The following is a 17,577-nucleotide window of genomic DNA, read 5'->3' as shown; positions in this document are numbered from 1 at the left end:
AGTAATCCCCTTGTGACGGCAGACAGGAGGCTCTGGAGGGAGGCGGGGACATTAAGCAGGGCCAGTCAGCGCGACGGCTCCGTGTAAAGCTAGTTGTAACGCGTCAGCCGACAGATTCAGCCTCCTTTAGCGTCCAAAGCCTCAAACATAGCTGCTTTATAAAGGTACTATACAGTAGCTTCACTCTTATACAGCCAAAACAAAGTGCGTAAAGGCACTATGAAACAGAGTGGCCCCTAAACGCCGGAGCCTGAAATAATAATAATTCATATTATAAAGAAAATCCACACATTGCAATGGTTAAAAGGACAAACTGTGACTACTACTGTACGTGATCACCATATGTAGTGGCCCCTTCTGCGCTATAGATGGAAAACAACAATAAGCCCCTATATCCCCAAGCAGTGGATGGTTTTAAAGATTGAACAGTGTCAGTCAAAAAAGGTAAAAATTAAACATGATTGGCCCCTCCGGGAGAAAGGCTTTGAGTTTGACACAAGTAAATCACATACACACAACAACTGTGATCCGGAGCGTTGGTGGAGTACTTTTTCTTTAAGAGGTGAGATTTTTTTTTTTTCTTCCCGTCTTTTTTTCTTCTTCCCGAGGTCAGAATGGTTCGACTGATCGTAAAAGAGAGTAATACCACACGACATCAACAATGTTCCTGCAGCAACCGAACGCTGATCCAGATTTTACAGCTGGGCAGGGGGGGGGGGCTTGCGGTCCAGAAAGCACTAGCACTGATAAACTATCATGAACACTTCAAGAAAAAACTTGATGTTACATTGTTTTACTACAGCAATACTCCCAAGTGGACGTCTTTTATCTCTTTTTTTTTCTTTTTGAAAGCAATAATCGATTCATTAGAGCTGCACAACATGAGTCAGTTTTCAGCTGCTGGGAATCTAAATCTGGTTTCCTCTTGTGTTTTTGGCTACAAAAATAAGACCACGTGAAAGTATATCTCATTTTGGCAAGTAGATTTAGCGCATTTTTAGGATAACACGTAACTTTTCTTTTCAAATTAAATCCTAAGCATATAGCATGGTTGGAATACTCATCACTTCAGCAGATAATACTTGACATTTTGAATACTTGTGGAGATTTTTTTTCTTCTTCTTCTTCTTATTATTATTATCATCTATGGTGGTATAACTGGCTGGAGGGTCCACAGCCTTGCAAGAGGCTGTTGGTGAAGGAGGAAGTCCAGCCGTTGGAGGAGGAGGAGGAGGAGGGCGGGCAGGCAGCCACAAATATCCAGTCTATGTCAGGATTTCGCCCATATCTAGATGATGGTGGTATTTGGGTAAGAATGGGGTTATTTTCTTTTTTCTGGAGGGGGTGGGCGGGGCTTTGATGTTCCTGCACCAACAGCTCGGCTTGTAGGTAAAGTGGGGCTGCGGACACAAACATCCAGCGTCCTAGCTGGGCGGCGTTGCACTCGGGGCTTCCAGCTAACTGTGACGGAAAGTCCCGTAATTAACTATGACTAAAACAACAGCAGGGCGCAGGTAAGGAGAAGAGTCGGGAGGGGGTGGGGGGGGTGGGATGAGGGTATTTTTAAGGAAAGGGAGCCCGGGATGAGGAGAGCTGCAGTCAAATGAAGTTAATGTAACAGAGATTGATCGTGGGGGCTGAGAGCTTGATAAAGCAGGAGCAGCTGAATGAGCAGGAGGGTGTAGAGGGGCGGACGGAAGGAGTGACCTCTCCCACAGTCTGATGTGTTCTCCTGCAAAAGGACAAAAAGATATCAGACCTATACGTCTTTTATACTACAAAACACTGAATGTCAATGTAAAACAGTTCCTGATTATAGCCTGAAGTATGAGCTTTTCATAAGTGGGCACATTCTTTTCTTTTTTTTTTTTTTTACCAAATTAGTTGGACTAATCTTCTGAAATTACGGCTCCCTGTCCTTTTACCTCGCAGGGTTTGTAATTTGTATCAGAGTCGATTTAAATCAACAATTCCTTTAATTACTTTCAGGTTGACATTTTTGGAAAGTGTTCAGGGGGAAGTGCTGTTATGAGCAAGTCAGCTACTTTATAACAAAGCGAGGCAATGTGTGAATACAGAACCAAATCCTGCAGGGAGTTTTCAGTGTGCAGTTAAGAGTTACTGCTAATTTCACACCAAAATCAACATTATTGAAGTCCTTTGGACAGGTAGGAACAGCCATCAAAGTTCTGGTTTAATAGTCTATTTTTGTCAAAGGAAAGGATAACTGCAAACAGTTTGAACTTCTCAAATGTGTAGTTAAAAAAATCCCTACATCTTAATTATTTAATTTGAAACAACAACCAAATGTCTTTATTGTCATTAGGCAGCCATAATGAAATGTTGCCGAGATGTCCGCTCTGAATACACACATAACACACAGACATCTTAAAACAAATAGCACACTCTACCATTATTGGCTGCACATTAAAGACCTATGCAAAAACTTGAAATAAACCTTTTCAATGGGGACTTGGACAACCCAGATGGCATCCTCAATTAGGTTTTCTTGTCATTGCCCTTTTGAAGAGTCGCTAATAGAAACAGGCGTGTGTGTGTCACATCATATGTTTACCCAAAAGAAACAGGAAATGGTAAATTACTAATCAAAAGTTCCTTTTGTACATTGAAAAGGTAAAAAATTTAATTCACAGGAATTGCTGGTTTCAATAATTTTGCCAACAGCATTAATTAGGGATTACAGGGATTTGTGACTCATTGGGGGGAGTAGTTGTCTTGCAATCAGAAGGTTGTGGGTTAGATTTTAGCAGTCATATTTTGATGTGCCCCTGGGCAAGGCACTTAACCCTAATTTGCCTCCCGATCTGCGTAATGGTGTATGAATGTGAGTTAGTAAATGCAGCTGGGCTAGTGTAATGTGATAAGATTAAAAAAGCGCTGAACAAATTCAGTGCATCTACCATAAAAAACTGTTTTTTCCTAACGCAGGATCTTTCACCTTGCTAACATGTATTCGTATTAAATAATGGATTTTCCATCTGATATTATATTGGTGCCGTAAAATGTGAACCTGACACATTTTTCTCATATTATTTACCTGATGGCCCAAGAATTAAGCCAAAGCAGATTTGTTGTTTCTGATTCTTTTGTGTGCTATCTGCATCATCGATTGATGAGTTCAATGATTGCAATCCATCCTGCTGCTACATACACTTGTTCAACTAATAAGGTCTTACACATAATTTTTCTGTATTTTATACCCTCAGTCAAAAGTTTGGACTCACCTTCTCTTTCAATGGTTTGTCTTTATTTTTATTACTGCCTCTGGGAACTCCTTCAAAACAGCTGGAAACCCATTTCAGGTGACTAACCTCAAGGCCAAGAGTGACCAAAGCAGTGATCAAAACAAAGGGAGTGGGTATACATCAAACACAATTTTGTGTTTGATGTATAATTCTATATAAGTTGGAGTCATAGTTTTTATGTCTTTACTATGAATCTGAAAAGTAGAAAGTCATAAAAAGAAGGAAAAGCCATGGAAGGACAAATGTGAGTCCAAACCTTTTGTTCTTTTTTTGGTTTGCTGCTACATTCCTGACAAATGACGAATACTTATATTTAAATTTATTCTCTTCTGTTTTTATTCAGAGCCTTGCAACAAAATTTTGCTCAAATGTACAAAGTGAATATGCAGCTGAATGACAATAAAATGAGTCTATATCTTGGTTTGGTGCAGTAGACCCACTTTACAGTTTCATTTTTAATTACTGACAAGTTTCGTTAACCACTTTTACTTTTAACTATTCAATCGTTACCTACATATGCTCTTTCCTCAGGAAATACAGTTGTTATATGCATGAACTAGCTATATTGAGGCTGACTGATGTCCTTCACAGAAAATAATTTTAAACATGTTTTCATGTTAAATGTGTGATGACAGTCTGACCCGTGCACTGTGGTTAACTAGAAAAAGCAAGTAAATCTAATTAAAATGGATTTAGTTGAAATGGAAGTTAGTTACATGCAAAAATGTTTAATCTTTCTTTTGAATCTATCAGCAATCCTTTGTCTGTTTGTCTGAACCAAGACCTGGGTTAAGGTTAAGTACTGTGTATAACCTTCTAACCTGCTAAGGACACGCATCCTGGATGATCTAATAACTGGTGGATTGTACTTCAATTCTCTCCAGTTACTTCATTAAGTTATTCTTCAAAAATACAACAGGTGTAAATATCTATTTCTCCAACGTTGGTCTGATTAAACCAGAAGAGGAGGTGGTCTTCCATTGCACCACAGTGAATTCCTGAAAACATGCTAAAAGATTGAGGCCTGCGGTGGCTTGCACCATTCTTGAAGGTGTCCTGTTTGATCACATGTCGTCTTAATTTAGAGGAAACAGCCTATATAATTTATTTCACATTTAAGTTGTCAACTAAACCCCCCCAACAAAGGGATTTTATGGTTGTCAGAAACCTTTAAAACTGGTTATGATAATAAAATATAATTGCTACTTTAATGGTTGCGTTTCTTCTGGAACATAGATCAAACAATTGTTTATCTATATAACCCTTTACACAGCCAATAAACGCAATCAAAGTGCTTTACAAATAAAAACAATAAAAAACAGAGATAAACCAAACAAAGCATAGACCCGTAAGAGGCAAGAAGGATTAAAAAGCAGGACTAGAGTCTTGGTATGCCCCTTGCCATGAAAAGTCAGCTTGAATAAATTATTTAAAGTTTGATTTAAAAAGACTCAGATTGGGGGTGGAGCATAGATCCAGAGGGATCTGGTTCCAGACTCCAAGTGCTGCCACTAAGAAAAATAACCCAATCTTTGGACCTGCTACTCGGTTATGTAAAGAAAAAACTGATTTGAAGACCTCAAAGACCTGCCAGGCACACAAAAGCTTTGCACGTATGCTTGCTTAGCTTTGCAGCTTGTATCATGAATATTTACAGATTATTTTGAGCTGCGGATTAACACACATTTGGGACACTAAAAATGTATTTACAGCAGGAGACTGCATGCTTGCTTTGAGTCAAATTAAGCTAGTATGTTGAGGAATGAATACATCAGAGGGTCAGTTACATGCTTTAGTTATAAAGTAGTTTTATATTCATTTTTTTTTATGTTTTCCAAATATATTATGGTCTGCTTGTCCTTAAAAACCCTGTAGAAATGCAGTAAAACTAGAAAACTAAATAAATCTAAAAAAAAAAAACAGTGGAAATAAATGTCATCTGAAACTCTTACAGCTACGTTGCTGTCGAAGCAGGTGGAAGGTCTTTTTCGATACCGTGCCGCCGTCATTTCTTCACATGGATTTTCCTCGACTGATTTATTACTCAATTAAGGAACATTTTAAAAATATATATTCTAACAATAAAAAGCCCAACAGCGACGAAGGAGAGGGAGCTTTGTTATTATGTGTCTGTACCAGCTGGTGTGTAAAATGCAAAAAAGGATACACTCTTCCTTGTCCTGGGAAAGATCTTCTATCTCGCAGGTGCTGCATGGCAGCTTTTCTGCTACCACAAACAGCAAGTTGGTGTTGTTTATCCTCTTGGCATGAATCAGCCTGCAGTAAAAAAAAAAAAAGACAGCTTTGTCAACAACCTCCCTCTGCTTGCTTGCATCTCGAACTCATTTGCTAATGGATCAGCAAGATTTATGAGACAGCCTTACAAGGCTCATTTAGCTAATAATGTGACCATTTCATTAAAAAAACGACGCAGGTTGACAATCTGCAGCGCTTTTGAGACTGCTTGCTAACGCTACCTCTGTCACAGCACTATTCTGTCGCATGCGTTGTGTGAGAGGACTCATGAATGACCTGGAACAGTTGCCGCAGTCTTGTAGAATGTTGTAGGAGTTGCTGAGGTTACTGAAGTAGAACTGGGTTTGGATCATCACGCAGCTCCTCTCTTTTGACTCTATTCCCTCTGCGTCCACCTCATCTGCAACATCAGCAGAACACGGAGAAACGTTGGCAACCCCGAGGTTCAGCACATGTCCGACGACGGCAAATTTCAAAACAGCAGACAGGCTTGAATCGGAGGCGACTGTTTGCTGTTGCGATGACCCGAATAACAGAGAATTTGCACGGGCAAATTTCAAACACTTCTTTCACCCACCTGTGACAAACCAGCTGTGATAAGACAACCCATATAAAAGCTGTTGGAACAAGGACCTGTAGAGACAAGAGACGGGGTTAAAATCATACACATCCAATAACAGGTTAGAGGAAAATGATAGGGATTTAAATCCCCACCTATGCAATTCTGTCAATCACACCCATAGCAATCTATTGGGCAATAAAATACAGTCTGTCCAGGCTGCAGATTAACATTGGTTCAACCTATTAAGAAAGATAAGGTGTTTAAGCTAGAGGGAAGATGAACTATTCAGCAACCTTCTTCATAAAGTTCATTAACGTAGTTTTCAAATTACCCAATTCAGAACTATTGCCCGCCACAATAAGAGGAGCCAATGTAGACTTCTTTATCTCCCACAAAGACTGGCAGCATTGAACCAAACTTTAATCGTGGAGGTTATTACTCAACACAATTGAAACAACGTCTTTAACAACAGCAATATCAAAAACGGCTGATGAACAGACAATACAGTACATATTAGCCACGATGATTGTGGAAGGGAAAAAACAATGAAGAGATTAGGGATAGGTGATATGAGGCTAAACGTTTATCACAATATTCTGTAGCATTCATTGAGATATACTATATTGCCAAAAGTATTCGCTCACCTACCTTGACTCACATATGAGCTTTAAGTGACATCTCATTCCTAATCCATGGGGGTTCAATATGACCTTGGTCCGCCCTTTCCAGCTAGAACAGCTTCAACTCTTCTGGGAAGGCGGTCCACAAGGTTTAGGAGTGTGTTTATGGGAATTTTTGACCATTCTTCCAGACGCACATTTGTGAGGTGACATACTGATGTTGGATGAGAAGGCCTGGCTCTTAGTCTCTAATCTGTCTCTAATCTGAAGGCCACATGAAGTTTGGAGGCGTGTAATAATTGACTCTGCAAAAAGTTGGTGTCCTCTTCACGCTATGCGCTTCACCATCCGCTGACCGCACTCCGTCAGTGGTCTACCACTTCGTGGCTGTCAGGATTCCCTGTGTATCTGTGCCCTATTCTGCTCCGCAGGTGGTTCTAGCTGGCGAGGGGCGTGACCCACACCTGCGTCTCATTTGGAGCGGCTTCTTAAGCAGAGCACCGACAGATGGAAGACGCCAGAATGTTAAACCAGTCGTGGTATGACGTGGCCTCCAACTAGCTCAGAAGCACTAGCGTGTAAGCTTTGCCTCTCGACTTTTTGACTAATTTTGGATCTTCTCTTTGTCACAGTTTTGTGCGTGGAAGCACTTACCTCTCGACGCTCTGTCCGGAGAATCATACCCGCAGCATCACAAGGCTCAGATTCTGCTCTGGCGACTCCCCCCCTTGCTCCCTGGATATTACCCAGCCGGGCTTGTGGTTCCCCTCCCGGATGCTGCTGGTTCCTCTCGTCATTCAGGTTAATCCATCTGTCACCCCGCTCAGCCGAAGCTCGCTCTGGGTCCCTCGCCAGTTCCACCTGCTGCCCTCCAGCCGCTAGCCACTACACCAACAGGGATAGGATCACAGGGTCCTCTTGCCGCTACTTCCTCCCGGTCAGGTCCGCCCAGCTGAGTGGTAAGCTGCGCAGGTTCTTGTATTTCCTTGTTTCGTTCAATCGTAGTCATTTTCTTTTCCTTTCCCACAGTACCTCCCGCTCGACGCTCAGACCTCTCCTCCGGCGTCTCGTCGTTGTTTCCCAGCAGTTGATTCCTTCAATAAACATCTTAAAACTTGTGCCTGGCCTCCCGCTCGTATCCGCATGTGGGCAAAACAATTGAAAACCATGACAGAAGAACATTCTGGCCAGCAAAGTCCAGCGGATACGTTCGGGCGGCAGCTGGCCGCGCAACAGGAACAGCTGCAGTCACTGGGTTTAGCAGTAAACTCAACGCAGGAACAACTCCAGGTACTCACCGCCCAGCTTAGCCAGCTCACTGCCTCGCTTGCCGCGGCAACCCAGCCTGTCACTCAAGCTCCTGACACCCCGCCTCCTGCAGCGCAAAGCGCGGAGGACAGCAGTTGGGCCCCGCCTCCCGGAGACACGTCACTGTGTCCGGAGAAATTTTCCGGTGACAGCGGGGATTGCGGAGGATTTTTATTCCAGTGTAAACTAGTTTTTAATCGTTCTCCCCACACATTTGCTTCAGATCAAGTTAAGATCTCCTATATATTACGACTCTTGACGGGCAAAGCCCTCAGATGGGCAGAAGCCCGTTTCCCTGATTGTGACTCGTTTGGCTGCTCTTTTCAGGACTTTATTACAGAGTTTAAGACGGTGTTTTCGGCAGAGTTAGACACCGATCAGCAGTCTCGAGTCCTTCTCAGTTTAAAACAGCGTGGCCGGCGTGTGTCAGACTTCTCCGTCGAGTTTCGTACCGTGGCCGCAGCAGCAGGTTGGGAGGGCAAGCCCTTAAAGGCAGCATTCTTTCAGGCTCTGGATGAGGGTCTAAAGGATGAATTGGCCCGGGTTAAGGTTCCCAGCACGTTCGAGGAGCTGGTGAATGTAGCGATTCGTCTCGACTCCCGGCTGCGTAGTCGAAATCGGGCTCGTTCGGACAGGCCGTTACGGTCTTTTGGACCCCCGGCACATACGAACGGTTCTCAACGACGGGAGGTTACGCCTCCACCTGAGCCCATGCAGTTGGGACGGGTCAGTCTGACTAGCGACGAGCGCCAGCAGCGCTTCTCCAATAACCTGTGTCTCTACTGCGGAGGCGAGGGTCATTTTGTCAGGGAGTGCCCGGTGCGGCCAAAAGACCGGGTCCGCCGTCAGTAGCGGGAAGGACGGCGGACCGGTGTTCGATTCCCACCCCCAAGATGAGTGACAGCCAGCCGTCCTCGCGTTTTTGTTTACCAGTTACACTAGTCTTTAATCAGGATAGTATTAACGTGTCTGCTCTCGTAGATTCCGGCTCCGATTTTAATTTAATCGACCAAGAGATGGTCGAACAGCTCCGTTTACCCACTAAACCATTATCGGAGCCACTCCAGGTTTCCTCCTTAGACGGGCTAAGACTGACTTTGATCACCCGCCAGACTGAGCCTCTGGAAGTGATAGTATCAGGTAATCATCGGGAACAGCTCTCGTTTTTTGTCTTTCCCGTAAAGCGTTCACCAGTGGTTTTGGGTTTAGCCTGGTTAGCCGTTCACAACCCGCAATTAAACTGGGCTGAATCACGGCTCGAATCGTGGTCCCCTGCCTGCCACTCTCGGTGCTTGCAGTCTGCGCTCCCGGTTTCCCATGCCCCGAGTTCCATCTCGGGTCCTGTGGATGTTATTGATCTTTCTCGCGTCCCGGGTTGTTACCACGATCTGCGAGAAGTATTTAGCAAGAGTCGGGCTAGCTCTCTACCCCCCGCACCGTCCTTATGACTGCGCCATCGACTTGCTGCCGGGAGCCCCTCTACCAGCCAGTCGCCTTTACAACATCTCGAGGTCTGAGCGTCAAGCGCTCGAGCGTTATATAAGTGAGTCCCTTTCGGCCGGATTAATCCGCCCGTCGTCCTCACCTTTGGGGGCTGGCTTCTTTTTTGTGGGAAAAAAGGATGGGTCCCTCCGACCTTGCATTGATTATCGGGGACTAAACCAAATAACCATTAAGAACAAGTATCCACTTCCTCTGTTATCTTCTGCGCTTGAGCCAGTCCAGGACGCGGTCATCTTCACCAAACTCGACCTGCGCAATGCTTACCATTTAGTTCGTATTAGGCAAGGAGACGAGTGGAAAACAGCCTTTAAGACCCCGTTAGGTCACTTTGAGTATCTTGTAATGCCTTTTGGTTTGTGTAATGCCCCGGCTGTGTTTCAAGCCTTAGTAAACGATGTCCTTCGTGACTTTCTAAACGTCTTTGTTTTCGTCTATTTGGACGACATTTTGATTTATTCAAGCGATCTTGAGCAGCACAAACAGCATGTTCGCTTAGTCCTGCAACGCCTCTTAGAGAACCGCTTATTCGTTAAAGCGGAGAAATGCGAGTTTCATCAAACTTCAGTTTCCTTCCTCGGTTTGATTTTAGAAGGCGGACGAGTCAGATCAGACCCTGAAAAGATCAAGGCGGTCGTAGAGTGGCCAACCCCAGAGTCCCGTAAACAACTTCAGCGGTTCTTAGGTTTCGCCAATTTTTACCGGCGTTTCATTCGAAATTATAGCCAGATTGCCTCGCCCTTGCACGCGTTAACCTCTACCAAGGTCCCTTTCGCCTGGAGCTCTAAAGCTGAGGCCGCTTTCGTTGATCTCAAGACCCGGTTTTCTCAGGCCCCCATTCTTATTCACCCCGATCCTTCTAAACAGTTCATCCTCGAGATCGACGCGTCCGACACCGGGGTCGGCGCGGTCTTATCTCAACAATCCAAGGTTGATAACAAGAACCACCCCTGCGCCTTTTTTTCTCGCCGGTTATCCCCAGCCGAGCGAAACTACGACGTCGGCGACCGAGAACTGCTGGCCATTAAGTTAGCGTTGGAGGAGTGGCGTCACTGGTTAGAGGGATCCGAGCAGCCTGTAATCGTCTGGACAGACCATAAGAACCTTTCATACCTGCAGTCAGCCCGACGCCTTAATCCCCGACAAGCCCGCTGGTCCTTATTTTTCTCTAGATTCAACCTCACTATAACCTACAGACCCGGATCCAGAAACGTGAAACCAGACGCTCTCTCTCGCCAATTTGCCCCTCCAGAACAGGAGAGAGAACCAGCACCGATTCTCCCCCCCTCGTGCACCATTGGGGCCTTGCATTGGGACCTGGAGGATCGAATCAACCAAGCCCTAAAGCTCGATCCAGACCCAGGCACTGGACCAGCGGGTCTTAAGTACGTACCCCGATCTGTCCGTCCCGATGTCCTACGCTGGAGCCACGATTCCAAGTTTTCCGCACACCCCGGCATATATAGGACCCAGTCCCAGGTTTCCCGCCGTTTTTGGTGGCCATCCTGGACCAAGGATGTCCGAGAATACGTCCTAGCCTGTCCGGTTTGCGCCCAGAACAAACCTTCGACCCAACCACCTTCCGGTCTATTACATCCACTTCCAATCCCCAAGCGTCCCTGGTCCCATATAGCCTTGGACTTTGTTACCGGTCTTCCCACATCCCAAGGTATGTCTACCATCCTTACAGTAGTAGACCGCTTCTCCAAGTCCTGCCACCTCATTCCGATCCGAAAACTACCTAATGCTCTCCAAACAGCCCAACTACTCATTAAACACGTGTTTCGACTCCATGGGATCCCCACAGAGATCCTCTCTGACCGAGGGCCTCAGTTTGTCTCCCAGGTCTGGCGGCACTTTTGCTCAGCTCTCGGTGCACGTTACACCCTCACTTCTGGATATCACCCACAGACAAACGGTCAAACCGAACGTATGAACCAGCAACTCGAAACCACCCTCCGCTGCCTCACCTCGTCATCCCCAACAGACTGGAACAAATTTTTACCATGGGTTGAGTACGCCCTCAATTCACACCTCTCGTCATCCACCGGACGTTCACCTTTTGAAATAGCCCTAGGTTATCAACCTCCACTTCTGCCCTCTGATGAACTCCAAATCCCCTTCGCTTCTGTTAACGAATACATCGCCCGCTGTCAAGATATCTGGAGAGCCACCATCTCTGCACTTTCACGCACCGCAGAGCAGAGCAAGAGATTCGCCGACAAACGTCGCAGACCAGCCCCGCCTTATCACCCCGGTCAAAGGGTCTGGCTGTCTTCCAGGGACGTCTTGTCAGACTCATCCGCTAAGAAACTCGCTCCCCGGTTCACCGGCCCCTATACTATAGAGTCCATCATCAACCCCTCCTCCGTCCGTCTACGTCTGCCTCCTCACTCCCGTGTGCATCCCACCTTCCATGTCTCCCAAATAAAACCGGTCTTGGACAGCGACCTGTACCCTCCTGCCGAACCCCCTCCACCCTCCCCGGAGGATCGGAGGCCCCGTGTTCTCAGGGTTGTGGACGCCCGTCGTCGAGGTAAGGGTCACCAGTACCTTGTCGACTGGGAGGGTCGCAGCCCTGGGGAACGATCCTGGGTTTCCGGTTCTGCTATAACAGATAAGGACCTGCTAAGCAGGTTCTGGTCAGCGCAACCTAGCACCTCCTCGTCCGGGCCGCCAGGAGGCGGCCGTTGAGGGGGAGGTAGTGTCAGGATTCCCTGTGTATCTGTGCCCTATTCTGCTCCGCAGGTGGTTCTAGCTGGCGAGGGGCGTGACCCACACCTGCGTCTCATTTGGAGCGGCTTCTTAAGCAGAGCACCGACAGATGGAAGACGCCAGAATGTTAAACCAGTCGTGGTATGACGTGGCCTCCAACTAGCTCAGAAGCACTAGCGTGTAAGCTTTGCCTCTCGACTTTTTGACTAATTTTGGATCTTCTCTTTGTCACAGTTTTGTGCGTGGAAGCACTTACCTCTCGACGCTCTGTCCGGAGAATCATACCCGCAGCATCACAAGGCTCAGATTCTGCTCTGGCGACTCCCCCCCTTGCTCCCTGGATATTACCCAGCCGGGCTTGTGGTTCCCCTCCCGGATGCTGCTGGTTCCTCTCGTCATTCAGGTTAATCCATCTGTCACCCCGCTCAGCCGAAGCTCGCTCTGGGTCCCTCGCCAGTTCCACCTGCTGCCCTCCAGCCGCTAGCCACTACACCAACAGGGATAGGATCACAGGGTCCTCTTGCCGCTACTTCCTCCCGGTCAGGTCCGCCCAGCTGAGTGGTAAGCTGCGCAGGTTCTTGTATTTCCTTGTTTCGTTCAATCGTAGTCATTTTCTTTTCCTTTCCCACAGTACCTCCCGCTCGACGCTCAGACCTCTCCTCCGGCGTCTCGTCGTTGTTTCCCAGCAGTTGATTCCTTCAATAAACATCTTAAAACTTGTGCCTGGCCTCCCGCTCGTATCCGCATGTGGGCAAAACAATTGAAAACCATGACAGTGGCTGAGTTGCTGTCGTTCTCAAACACTTCCAGTTTCTTATGATACAGCTGACAGTTGACTGTAGAATATTTAGGAGTGAGGAAATTTCATGACTGGATTTATTGCACAGGTGGCATCCTGTCACAGCTCCACGCTGGAATTCACTGAATTCCTGAGAGCGACCCATTCTTTCACAAATGTTTGTGAAAACAGTCTACATCCCTAGGTGCTTGATTTTATACATCTGTGGCCATGGAAGTTATCGGAACAACCGATTGCAATAATTTGGATGGGTGAGCAAATACTTTTGGCAAAATGGTGTGTCAATGAAAAAAGATAATAAATATACTTAAAACTCCATGCCAGTCTTTTTTGGCAGTAGGTGCTATAGTCGGGACTGCAAGTCATTGCAGTCAAAGCCAACAAACACAAATACTGCTCTCATAAAAACACAAAAACATCCACAAAGAACCACTTACTCATTATTAAATAGGATATTTCAGGAAACCTGTACTATTAAGTGATTTTATGACTAAACAAAACAACTGCATTTGATATTTTTTTTAAAAAAAGTTGTTGATATTTATTACTGCTGTCATGGAACCATGACCAAAAAATAACCAGTAAAAGAAAAAATTATTTTATTTTTATTTTAAGTTTCTGTGGACGGTATATCATTGGGTAGATTTCATCAATGCCATGATAAATCAAAATTCTTAAGCTGGTAAAAGAATTCACAAAAAAGACAAATGGTAAGATAGTTGCCCATCACTAAGAGACAATATACAGTCCAATGACTTTTAAAGCAATGGCTCATGTACATAAACCGCTGCTTTTCTAGTTATTTTAGGCCGAATGCAACAGTAACTTGTACATAAGCAGCAACAAGTAAAGATTCATCCATCCATCTGTTATCTATACCCGCTTATCCATGCAGGGACACTAGCTGGTGCTTATCTCCAGCAGTCAATGGAAGAGCAGGGAAATCCCTGGACAGGTCACCAGTCCATCACTTGGCAACACAGAGACACACCACCATGCCCACACTCACTCATACCTAAGCACAATTTGCAGAGACCAGTTAACCTAGCAGTCATGTTTTTGGACTGTGGTAAGAAGCTGGAGTACCTGGAGAGAACGCACGCATAAACATGGAGAACATGCATACTCAGTAGAGAAAGACCCCAGGCAGGGATCTGAACCCAGGATTCACTCTCAGTCATTTGTGTTCTTATCTACAACAGTGCTACAGAGAGTGACATTTTTTATCAGGCCTCCACATAGAAAATAGGCCACTGCTGTTGCTGCTTGTGTACTTTTAAGTTAGGCTTCTGCTTTTGCCACTTGGTGTGGGACAGTAACAACAACACGGCTTAACTCTCTGCACTAATGTAGCGCTTAGATTCTATCATGATTTAAACATCAGAAGACATGACACCTTCACACCTGATCTATGACCTCCATACCCCTTTGAACGTGCCTGGAATGCAGCAAACTACTCAGTATGAAGGTTATAATGACATTACAGCCCAAAAACAATTTTTCCCTGCTGCTATACCGGCCACAATGCTACTGCCACAGGTATTACATGTGAACAAGGAAGTTTCCCAGACCATATACCGAAGTGTAGAAATTCCCTATTATATTTGAGAGGTTTCTGAGCCTCCGAATTCAGTTTCAGCCTTGAAGTGAAGCTCAAAACATCGGTATTTTCTTTGGTTTATAGGCAATATGAGAGGATGTAGGTAAAAATGGGTTTCTGTATAAAGCATTGTACACCACATAGCATGGCATCTTGGGCAAAAACTTTTAACCTGGTGATGTGTTTTGTTCCAATACCTTCTGCATTTGCAATCAGAAAGAAAATCTAAATATGGGTGCTTTTTTTACTGATCATTGTAAGCCAACCACATTGCGGCATTAAAGTCTGGAAGCTGTCTTTGAGACCATTTGAATTGCCTCCCAAAAATGCATACCGTCTTTCATTCTCCAAGCAAACAAAAACAACTGGTATTGGTGCAATTTGGAGGAACGTCTGGTTCTCCCAAGTTGGGATCCCTAATATGTAGAGAGTCCTCTGACAACAAAGTGACGCTAACATGTTCCAGTCCCACTTGATAGATACGCAAGCTTCCCTCAGAAAGTTTATGGGATACTCAAAGCAGCCTGAAAACTTTTGTTATTTTGAATAAGGGATGTATTTTACGCCAATGAGAAAAAAATTAGTTTCTTCTCTTTTGGTACGATATTTTGACCAAAGAAATCATTGTAGTGCAATTTCCATTAAAGTAAAAAATGCAAACCACTTTAAGACTTGTTTTGGCTAACTGTTAAGCTAGCCAGTCTCCTCCCTTGAATTCAAATATGGCTTTCTTTGTCTCCAGTTACTAGCAAATATGCAAACATGCTGCGTAGGCTATGTAGTTTATCGACCCAGTCTGTTTAAACTGTATGGTATAGGGTGTTTCCAATCTTACCATGCAGCAGCTGATGTCCACCATGCCAGGTTGACGAAATCTGCAATGGTAGGCTGGAGGTACAAAGAGAAGAAACATTTATTTGTCTCTTTCTGCTAAATTACAATTTCATTGTCATTTTTTTTTTTTTACATCTGCCTCTTTAACATGTTTCTCTTTCTACAGTTACTACTTATATTCTCGTGTGGAACATATTGAAGCAAGAAAATTAAAGAAAGTCATTATTTTAGGACCTTCCATATGCTTCTGTATGATTTACTGGATGAAAATAATAGGAAATGAACAAAGAACAAAACAAAAGTCCAGGTACAAAAAAAAAAGTAGAGTTTTGTGGGAGAGTTGTGAACAGTGCAACAATGTTGATACCATTTTATTAAATTTATTTTTGTGTGTTTTTTGGGGGGGGGGCAAAATTTGGAAGAATAAGGAATAAAAACTCCTATACTGAAGCCTGTGTAACACAGCGAGGAACTAAAGCAAAAATAAAGTAAACGTTTGAAGGATTTTTACCAGAAACAGTGGTAACTTCACCCCATTGGTTAAAATGTGTATTCTTCACTCATGGACATTTGTTAACTTCTTGTAGTTTATTTGTTAATATTAAACAACAACAACAACAACAAAAATCCATGACAAAAACTATATCACAAGTACTGCCCATGTTCAAAACAATACACAATCCTTACAGAAACAACCTATGAACATTCAACAATGCTCTTTTGTATTTAGACTCTTGTGGATTTTCCCTTTATTATAAAATAAAATAAAATCAGGGGGATGCAGATTTCTCAAGTGAAGGCAATTGCTAAAGGAAAAAATAAACTATAAAAAATACACAAATGCTGGTGGTAGAGATTATGTGTTTCCAGCAGTGGAAGAGGAAGTCATGTATTTTCCCCGTGATCTCAGAGAACTCAAGATATAACTTTTGTTGGATCTCGCAAAGCCTTATGAAAGCTTGCCAAAATAACTAGGAATGTCAAAAAAAAAACTTAACTGCATAATCTTAGAGAAGGAATTTAGGACCTTTCAAAATCTTGGCATGATCATATGAATCTTATACAGGATCTTGTGAAAATTACGTGGTAACTCACGAAACCTTTGTGGGATCCGGCAAACCTTTGGTAGGACCTTGGAAAAGGTACTCAGGATCTCAAATACTTTTGCTGGATCTCGCAAAAGTTACATAAAAGTAAGTAAACCTTTGCATTATATTACAAAGTTTATTTGAAATGTTTTGGAAAAGCTACTTAAGAGCTGGCAAATCTTTTTTGTGGGATGTTGCACAAGTAACTTGGAATCTTGCTAGACGTTTGGTGGCTCTTAGGAATCTAACTAAACTCTCGCAGAAGGTCCAACGTGAGGCTCAGCTTCTTTGGGGTCATTTTCTTACCACAAACACTCCTCTCCGCGCAGCTCCAGCTTCACTGTTTTGTACTCGCTCACACACAGACTGATAATCAAACGACTGCTTGCGCTTGTAGAAAGAGTTGTTATAGAGAGCGTACATCAAGCTGGGGTCAACGGCACCAAGAAATTTGCCCACCTGCAAGGATACACAACTCTAATCAGTACTCTTAGTGATGGTTAGAGTAAAGCAATGAAGTCTGAAAAATTGGTCTTTTTTTTTTTTATACATCGCTCCAGTCTTCCTTCTGATTTGACATGATCAGGAAACCACCATCGTCAATTAAATAGCACAGGAGATCCTGCGAAAAGACACATAGCAACGTAAGTGTGCTGAATTTTCAGTTGAGCACCAGAACATTAGAAAGGCAGACACAGAAAATAATTAGTTTAAATTTGTACAATTAGCGTAAATACCTACATCACTATTAGCTTCACAGTCCATCTCACAACCCTTGTTTGGTCCACACTGTCGAGGAGAAAAAAAATTATTTAGTGCAAGAATTAAAATGCTCATCAAAATAATGTTTTACTGTTACATGAACATTTTAAAGTTATCATTTCTACCGTATTTGAGCCTTGACGGCTGTCTGTATGGTTGCTGGCAAGAATCTTGAATTTATCGGTCCAGGCTTCGAGGTCCAACTTTACTCCAAGAACTGAGAAAAACAGAGAAATCAAAGCACACTCGTGAGTGTACTATAATAAT

General features: G+C 44.0%; 1 protein-coding gene across 5 annotated transcripts in view; it reads right to left on the bottom strand.

Moving 5' to 3' along the window:
- Positions 1–584: 584 nt before the first annotated feature.
- cacna2d2a (calcium channel, voltage-dependent, alpha 2/delta subunit 2a) overlaps positions 585–17,577 on the bottom strand; it is a 248,431-nt gene continuing 231,438 nt past the window's right edge. For all 5 annotated transcript variants that reach the window (XM_021321935.2, XM_012873335.3, XM_036152026.1 and 2 more), the window contains 10 exons: positions 17,436–17,527; positions 17,290–17,337; positions 17,099–17,170; positions 16,855–17,007; positions 15,462–15,514; positions 6,100–6,155; positions 5,799–5,922; positions 5,434–5,543; positions 5,219–5,298; positions 585–1,732 (listed from right to left, as the gene is read on the bottom strand). In XM_021321935.2, the coding sequence (XP_021177610.2) occupies positions 1,610–1,732; positions 5,219–5,298; positions 5,434–5,543; positions 5,799–5,922; positions 6,100–6,155; positions 15,462–15,514; positions 16,855–17,007; positions 17,099–17,170; positions 17,290–17,337; positions 17,436–17,527 (911 nt within the window). In that variant the 3' untranslated portion in view covers positions 585–1,609. The remainder of the gene's footprint in view (positions 1,733–5,218; positions 5,299–5,433; positions 5,544–5,798; positions 5,923–6,099; positions 6,156–15,461; positions 15,515–16,854; positions 17,008–17,098; positions 17,171–17,289; positions 17,338–17,435; positions 17,528–17,577) is intronic.

This window comes from Fundulus heteroclitus, chromosome 20 (assembly GCF_011125445.2).
Source record: "Fundulus heteroclitus isolate FHET01 chromosome 20, MU-UCD_Fhet_4.1, whole genome shotgun sequence".
NCBI classification, from domain to species: domain Eukaryota; kingdom Metazoa; phylum Chordata; class Actinopteri; order Cyprinodontiformes; family Fundulidae; genus Fundulus; species Fundulus heteroclitus.
Note: the sequence above shows the minus strand (reverse complement) of the source record. Positions and strands in the feature narration are given on the sequence as shown.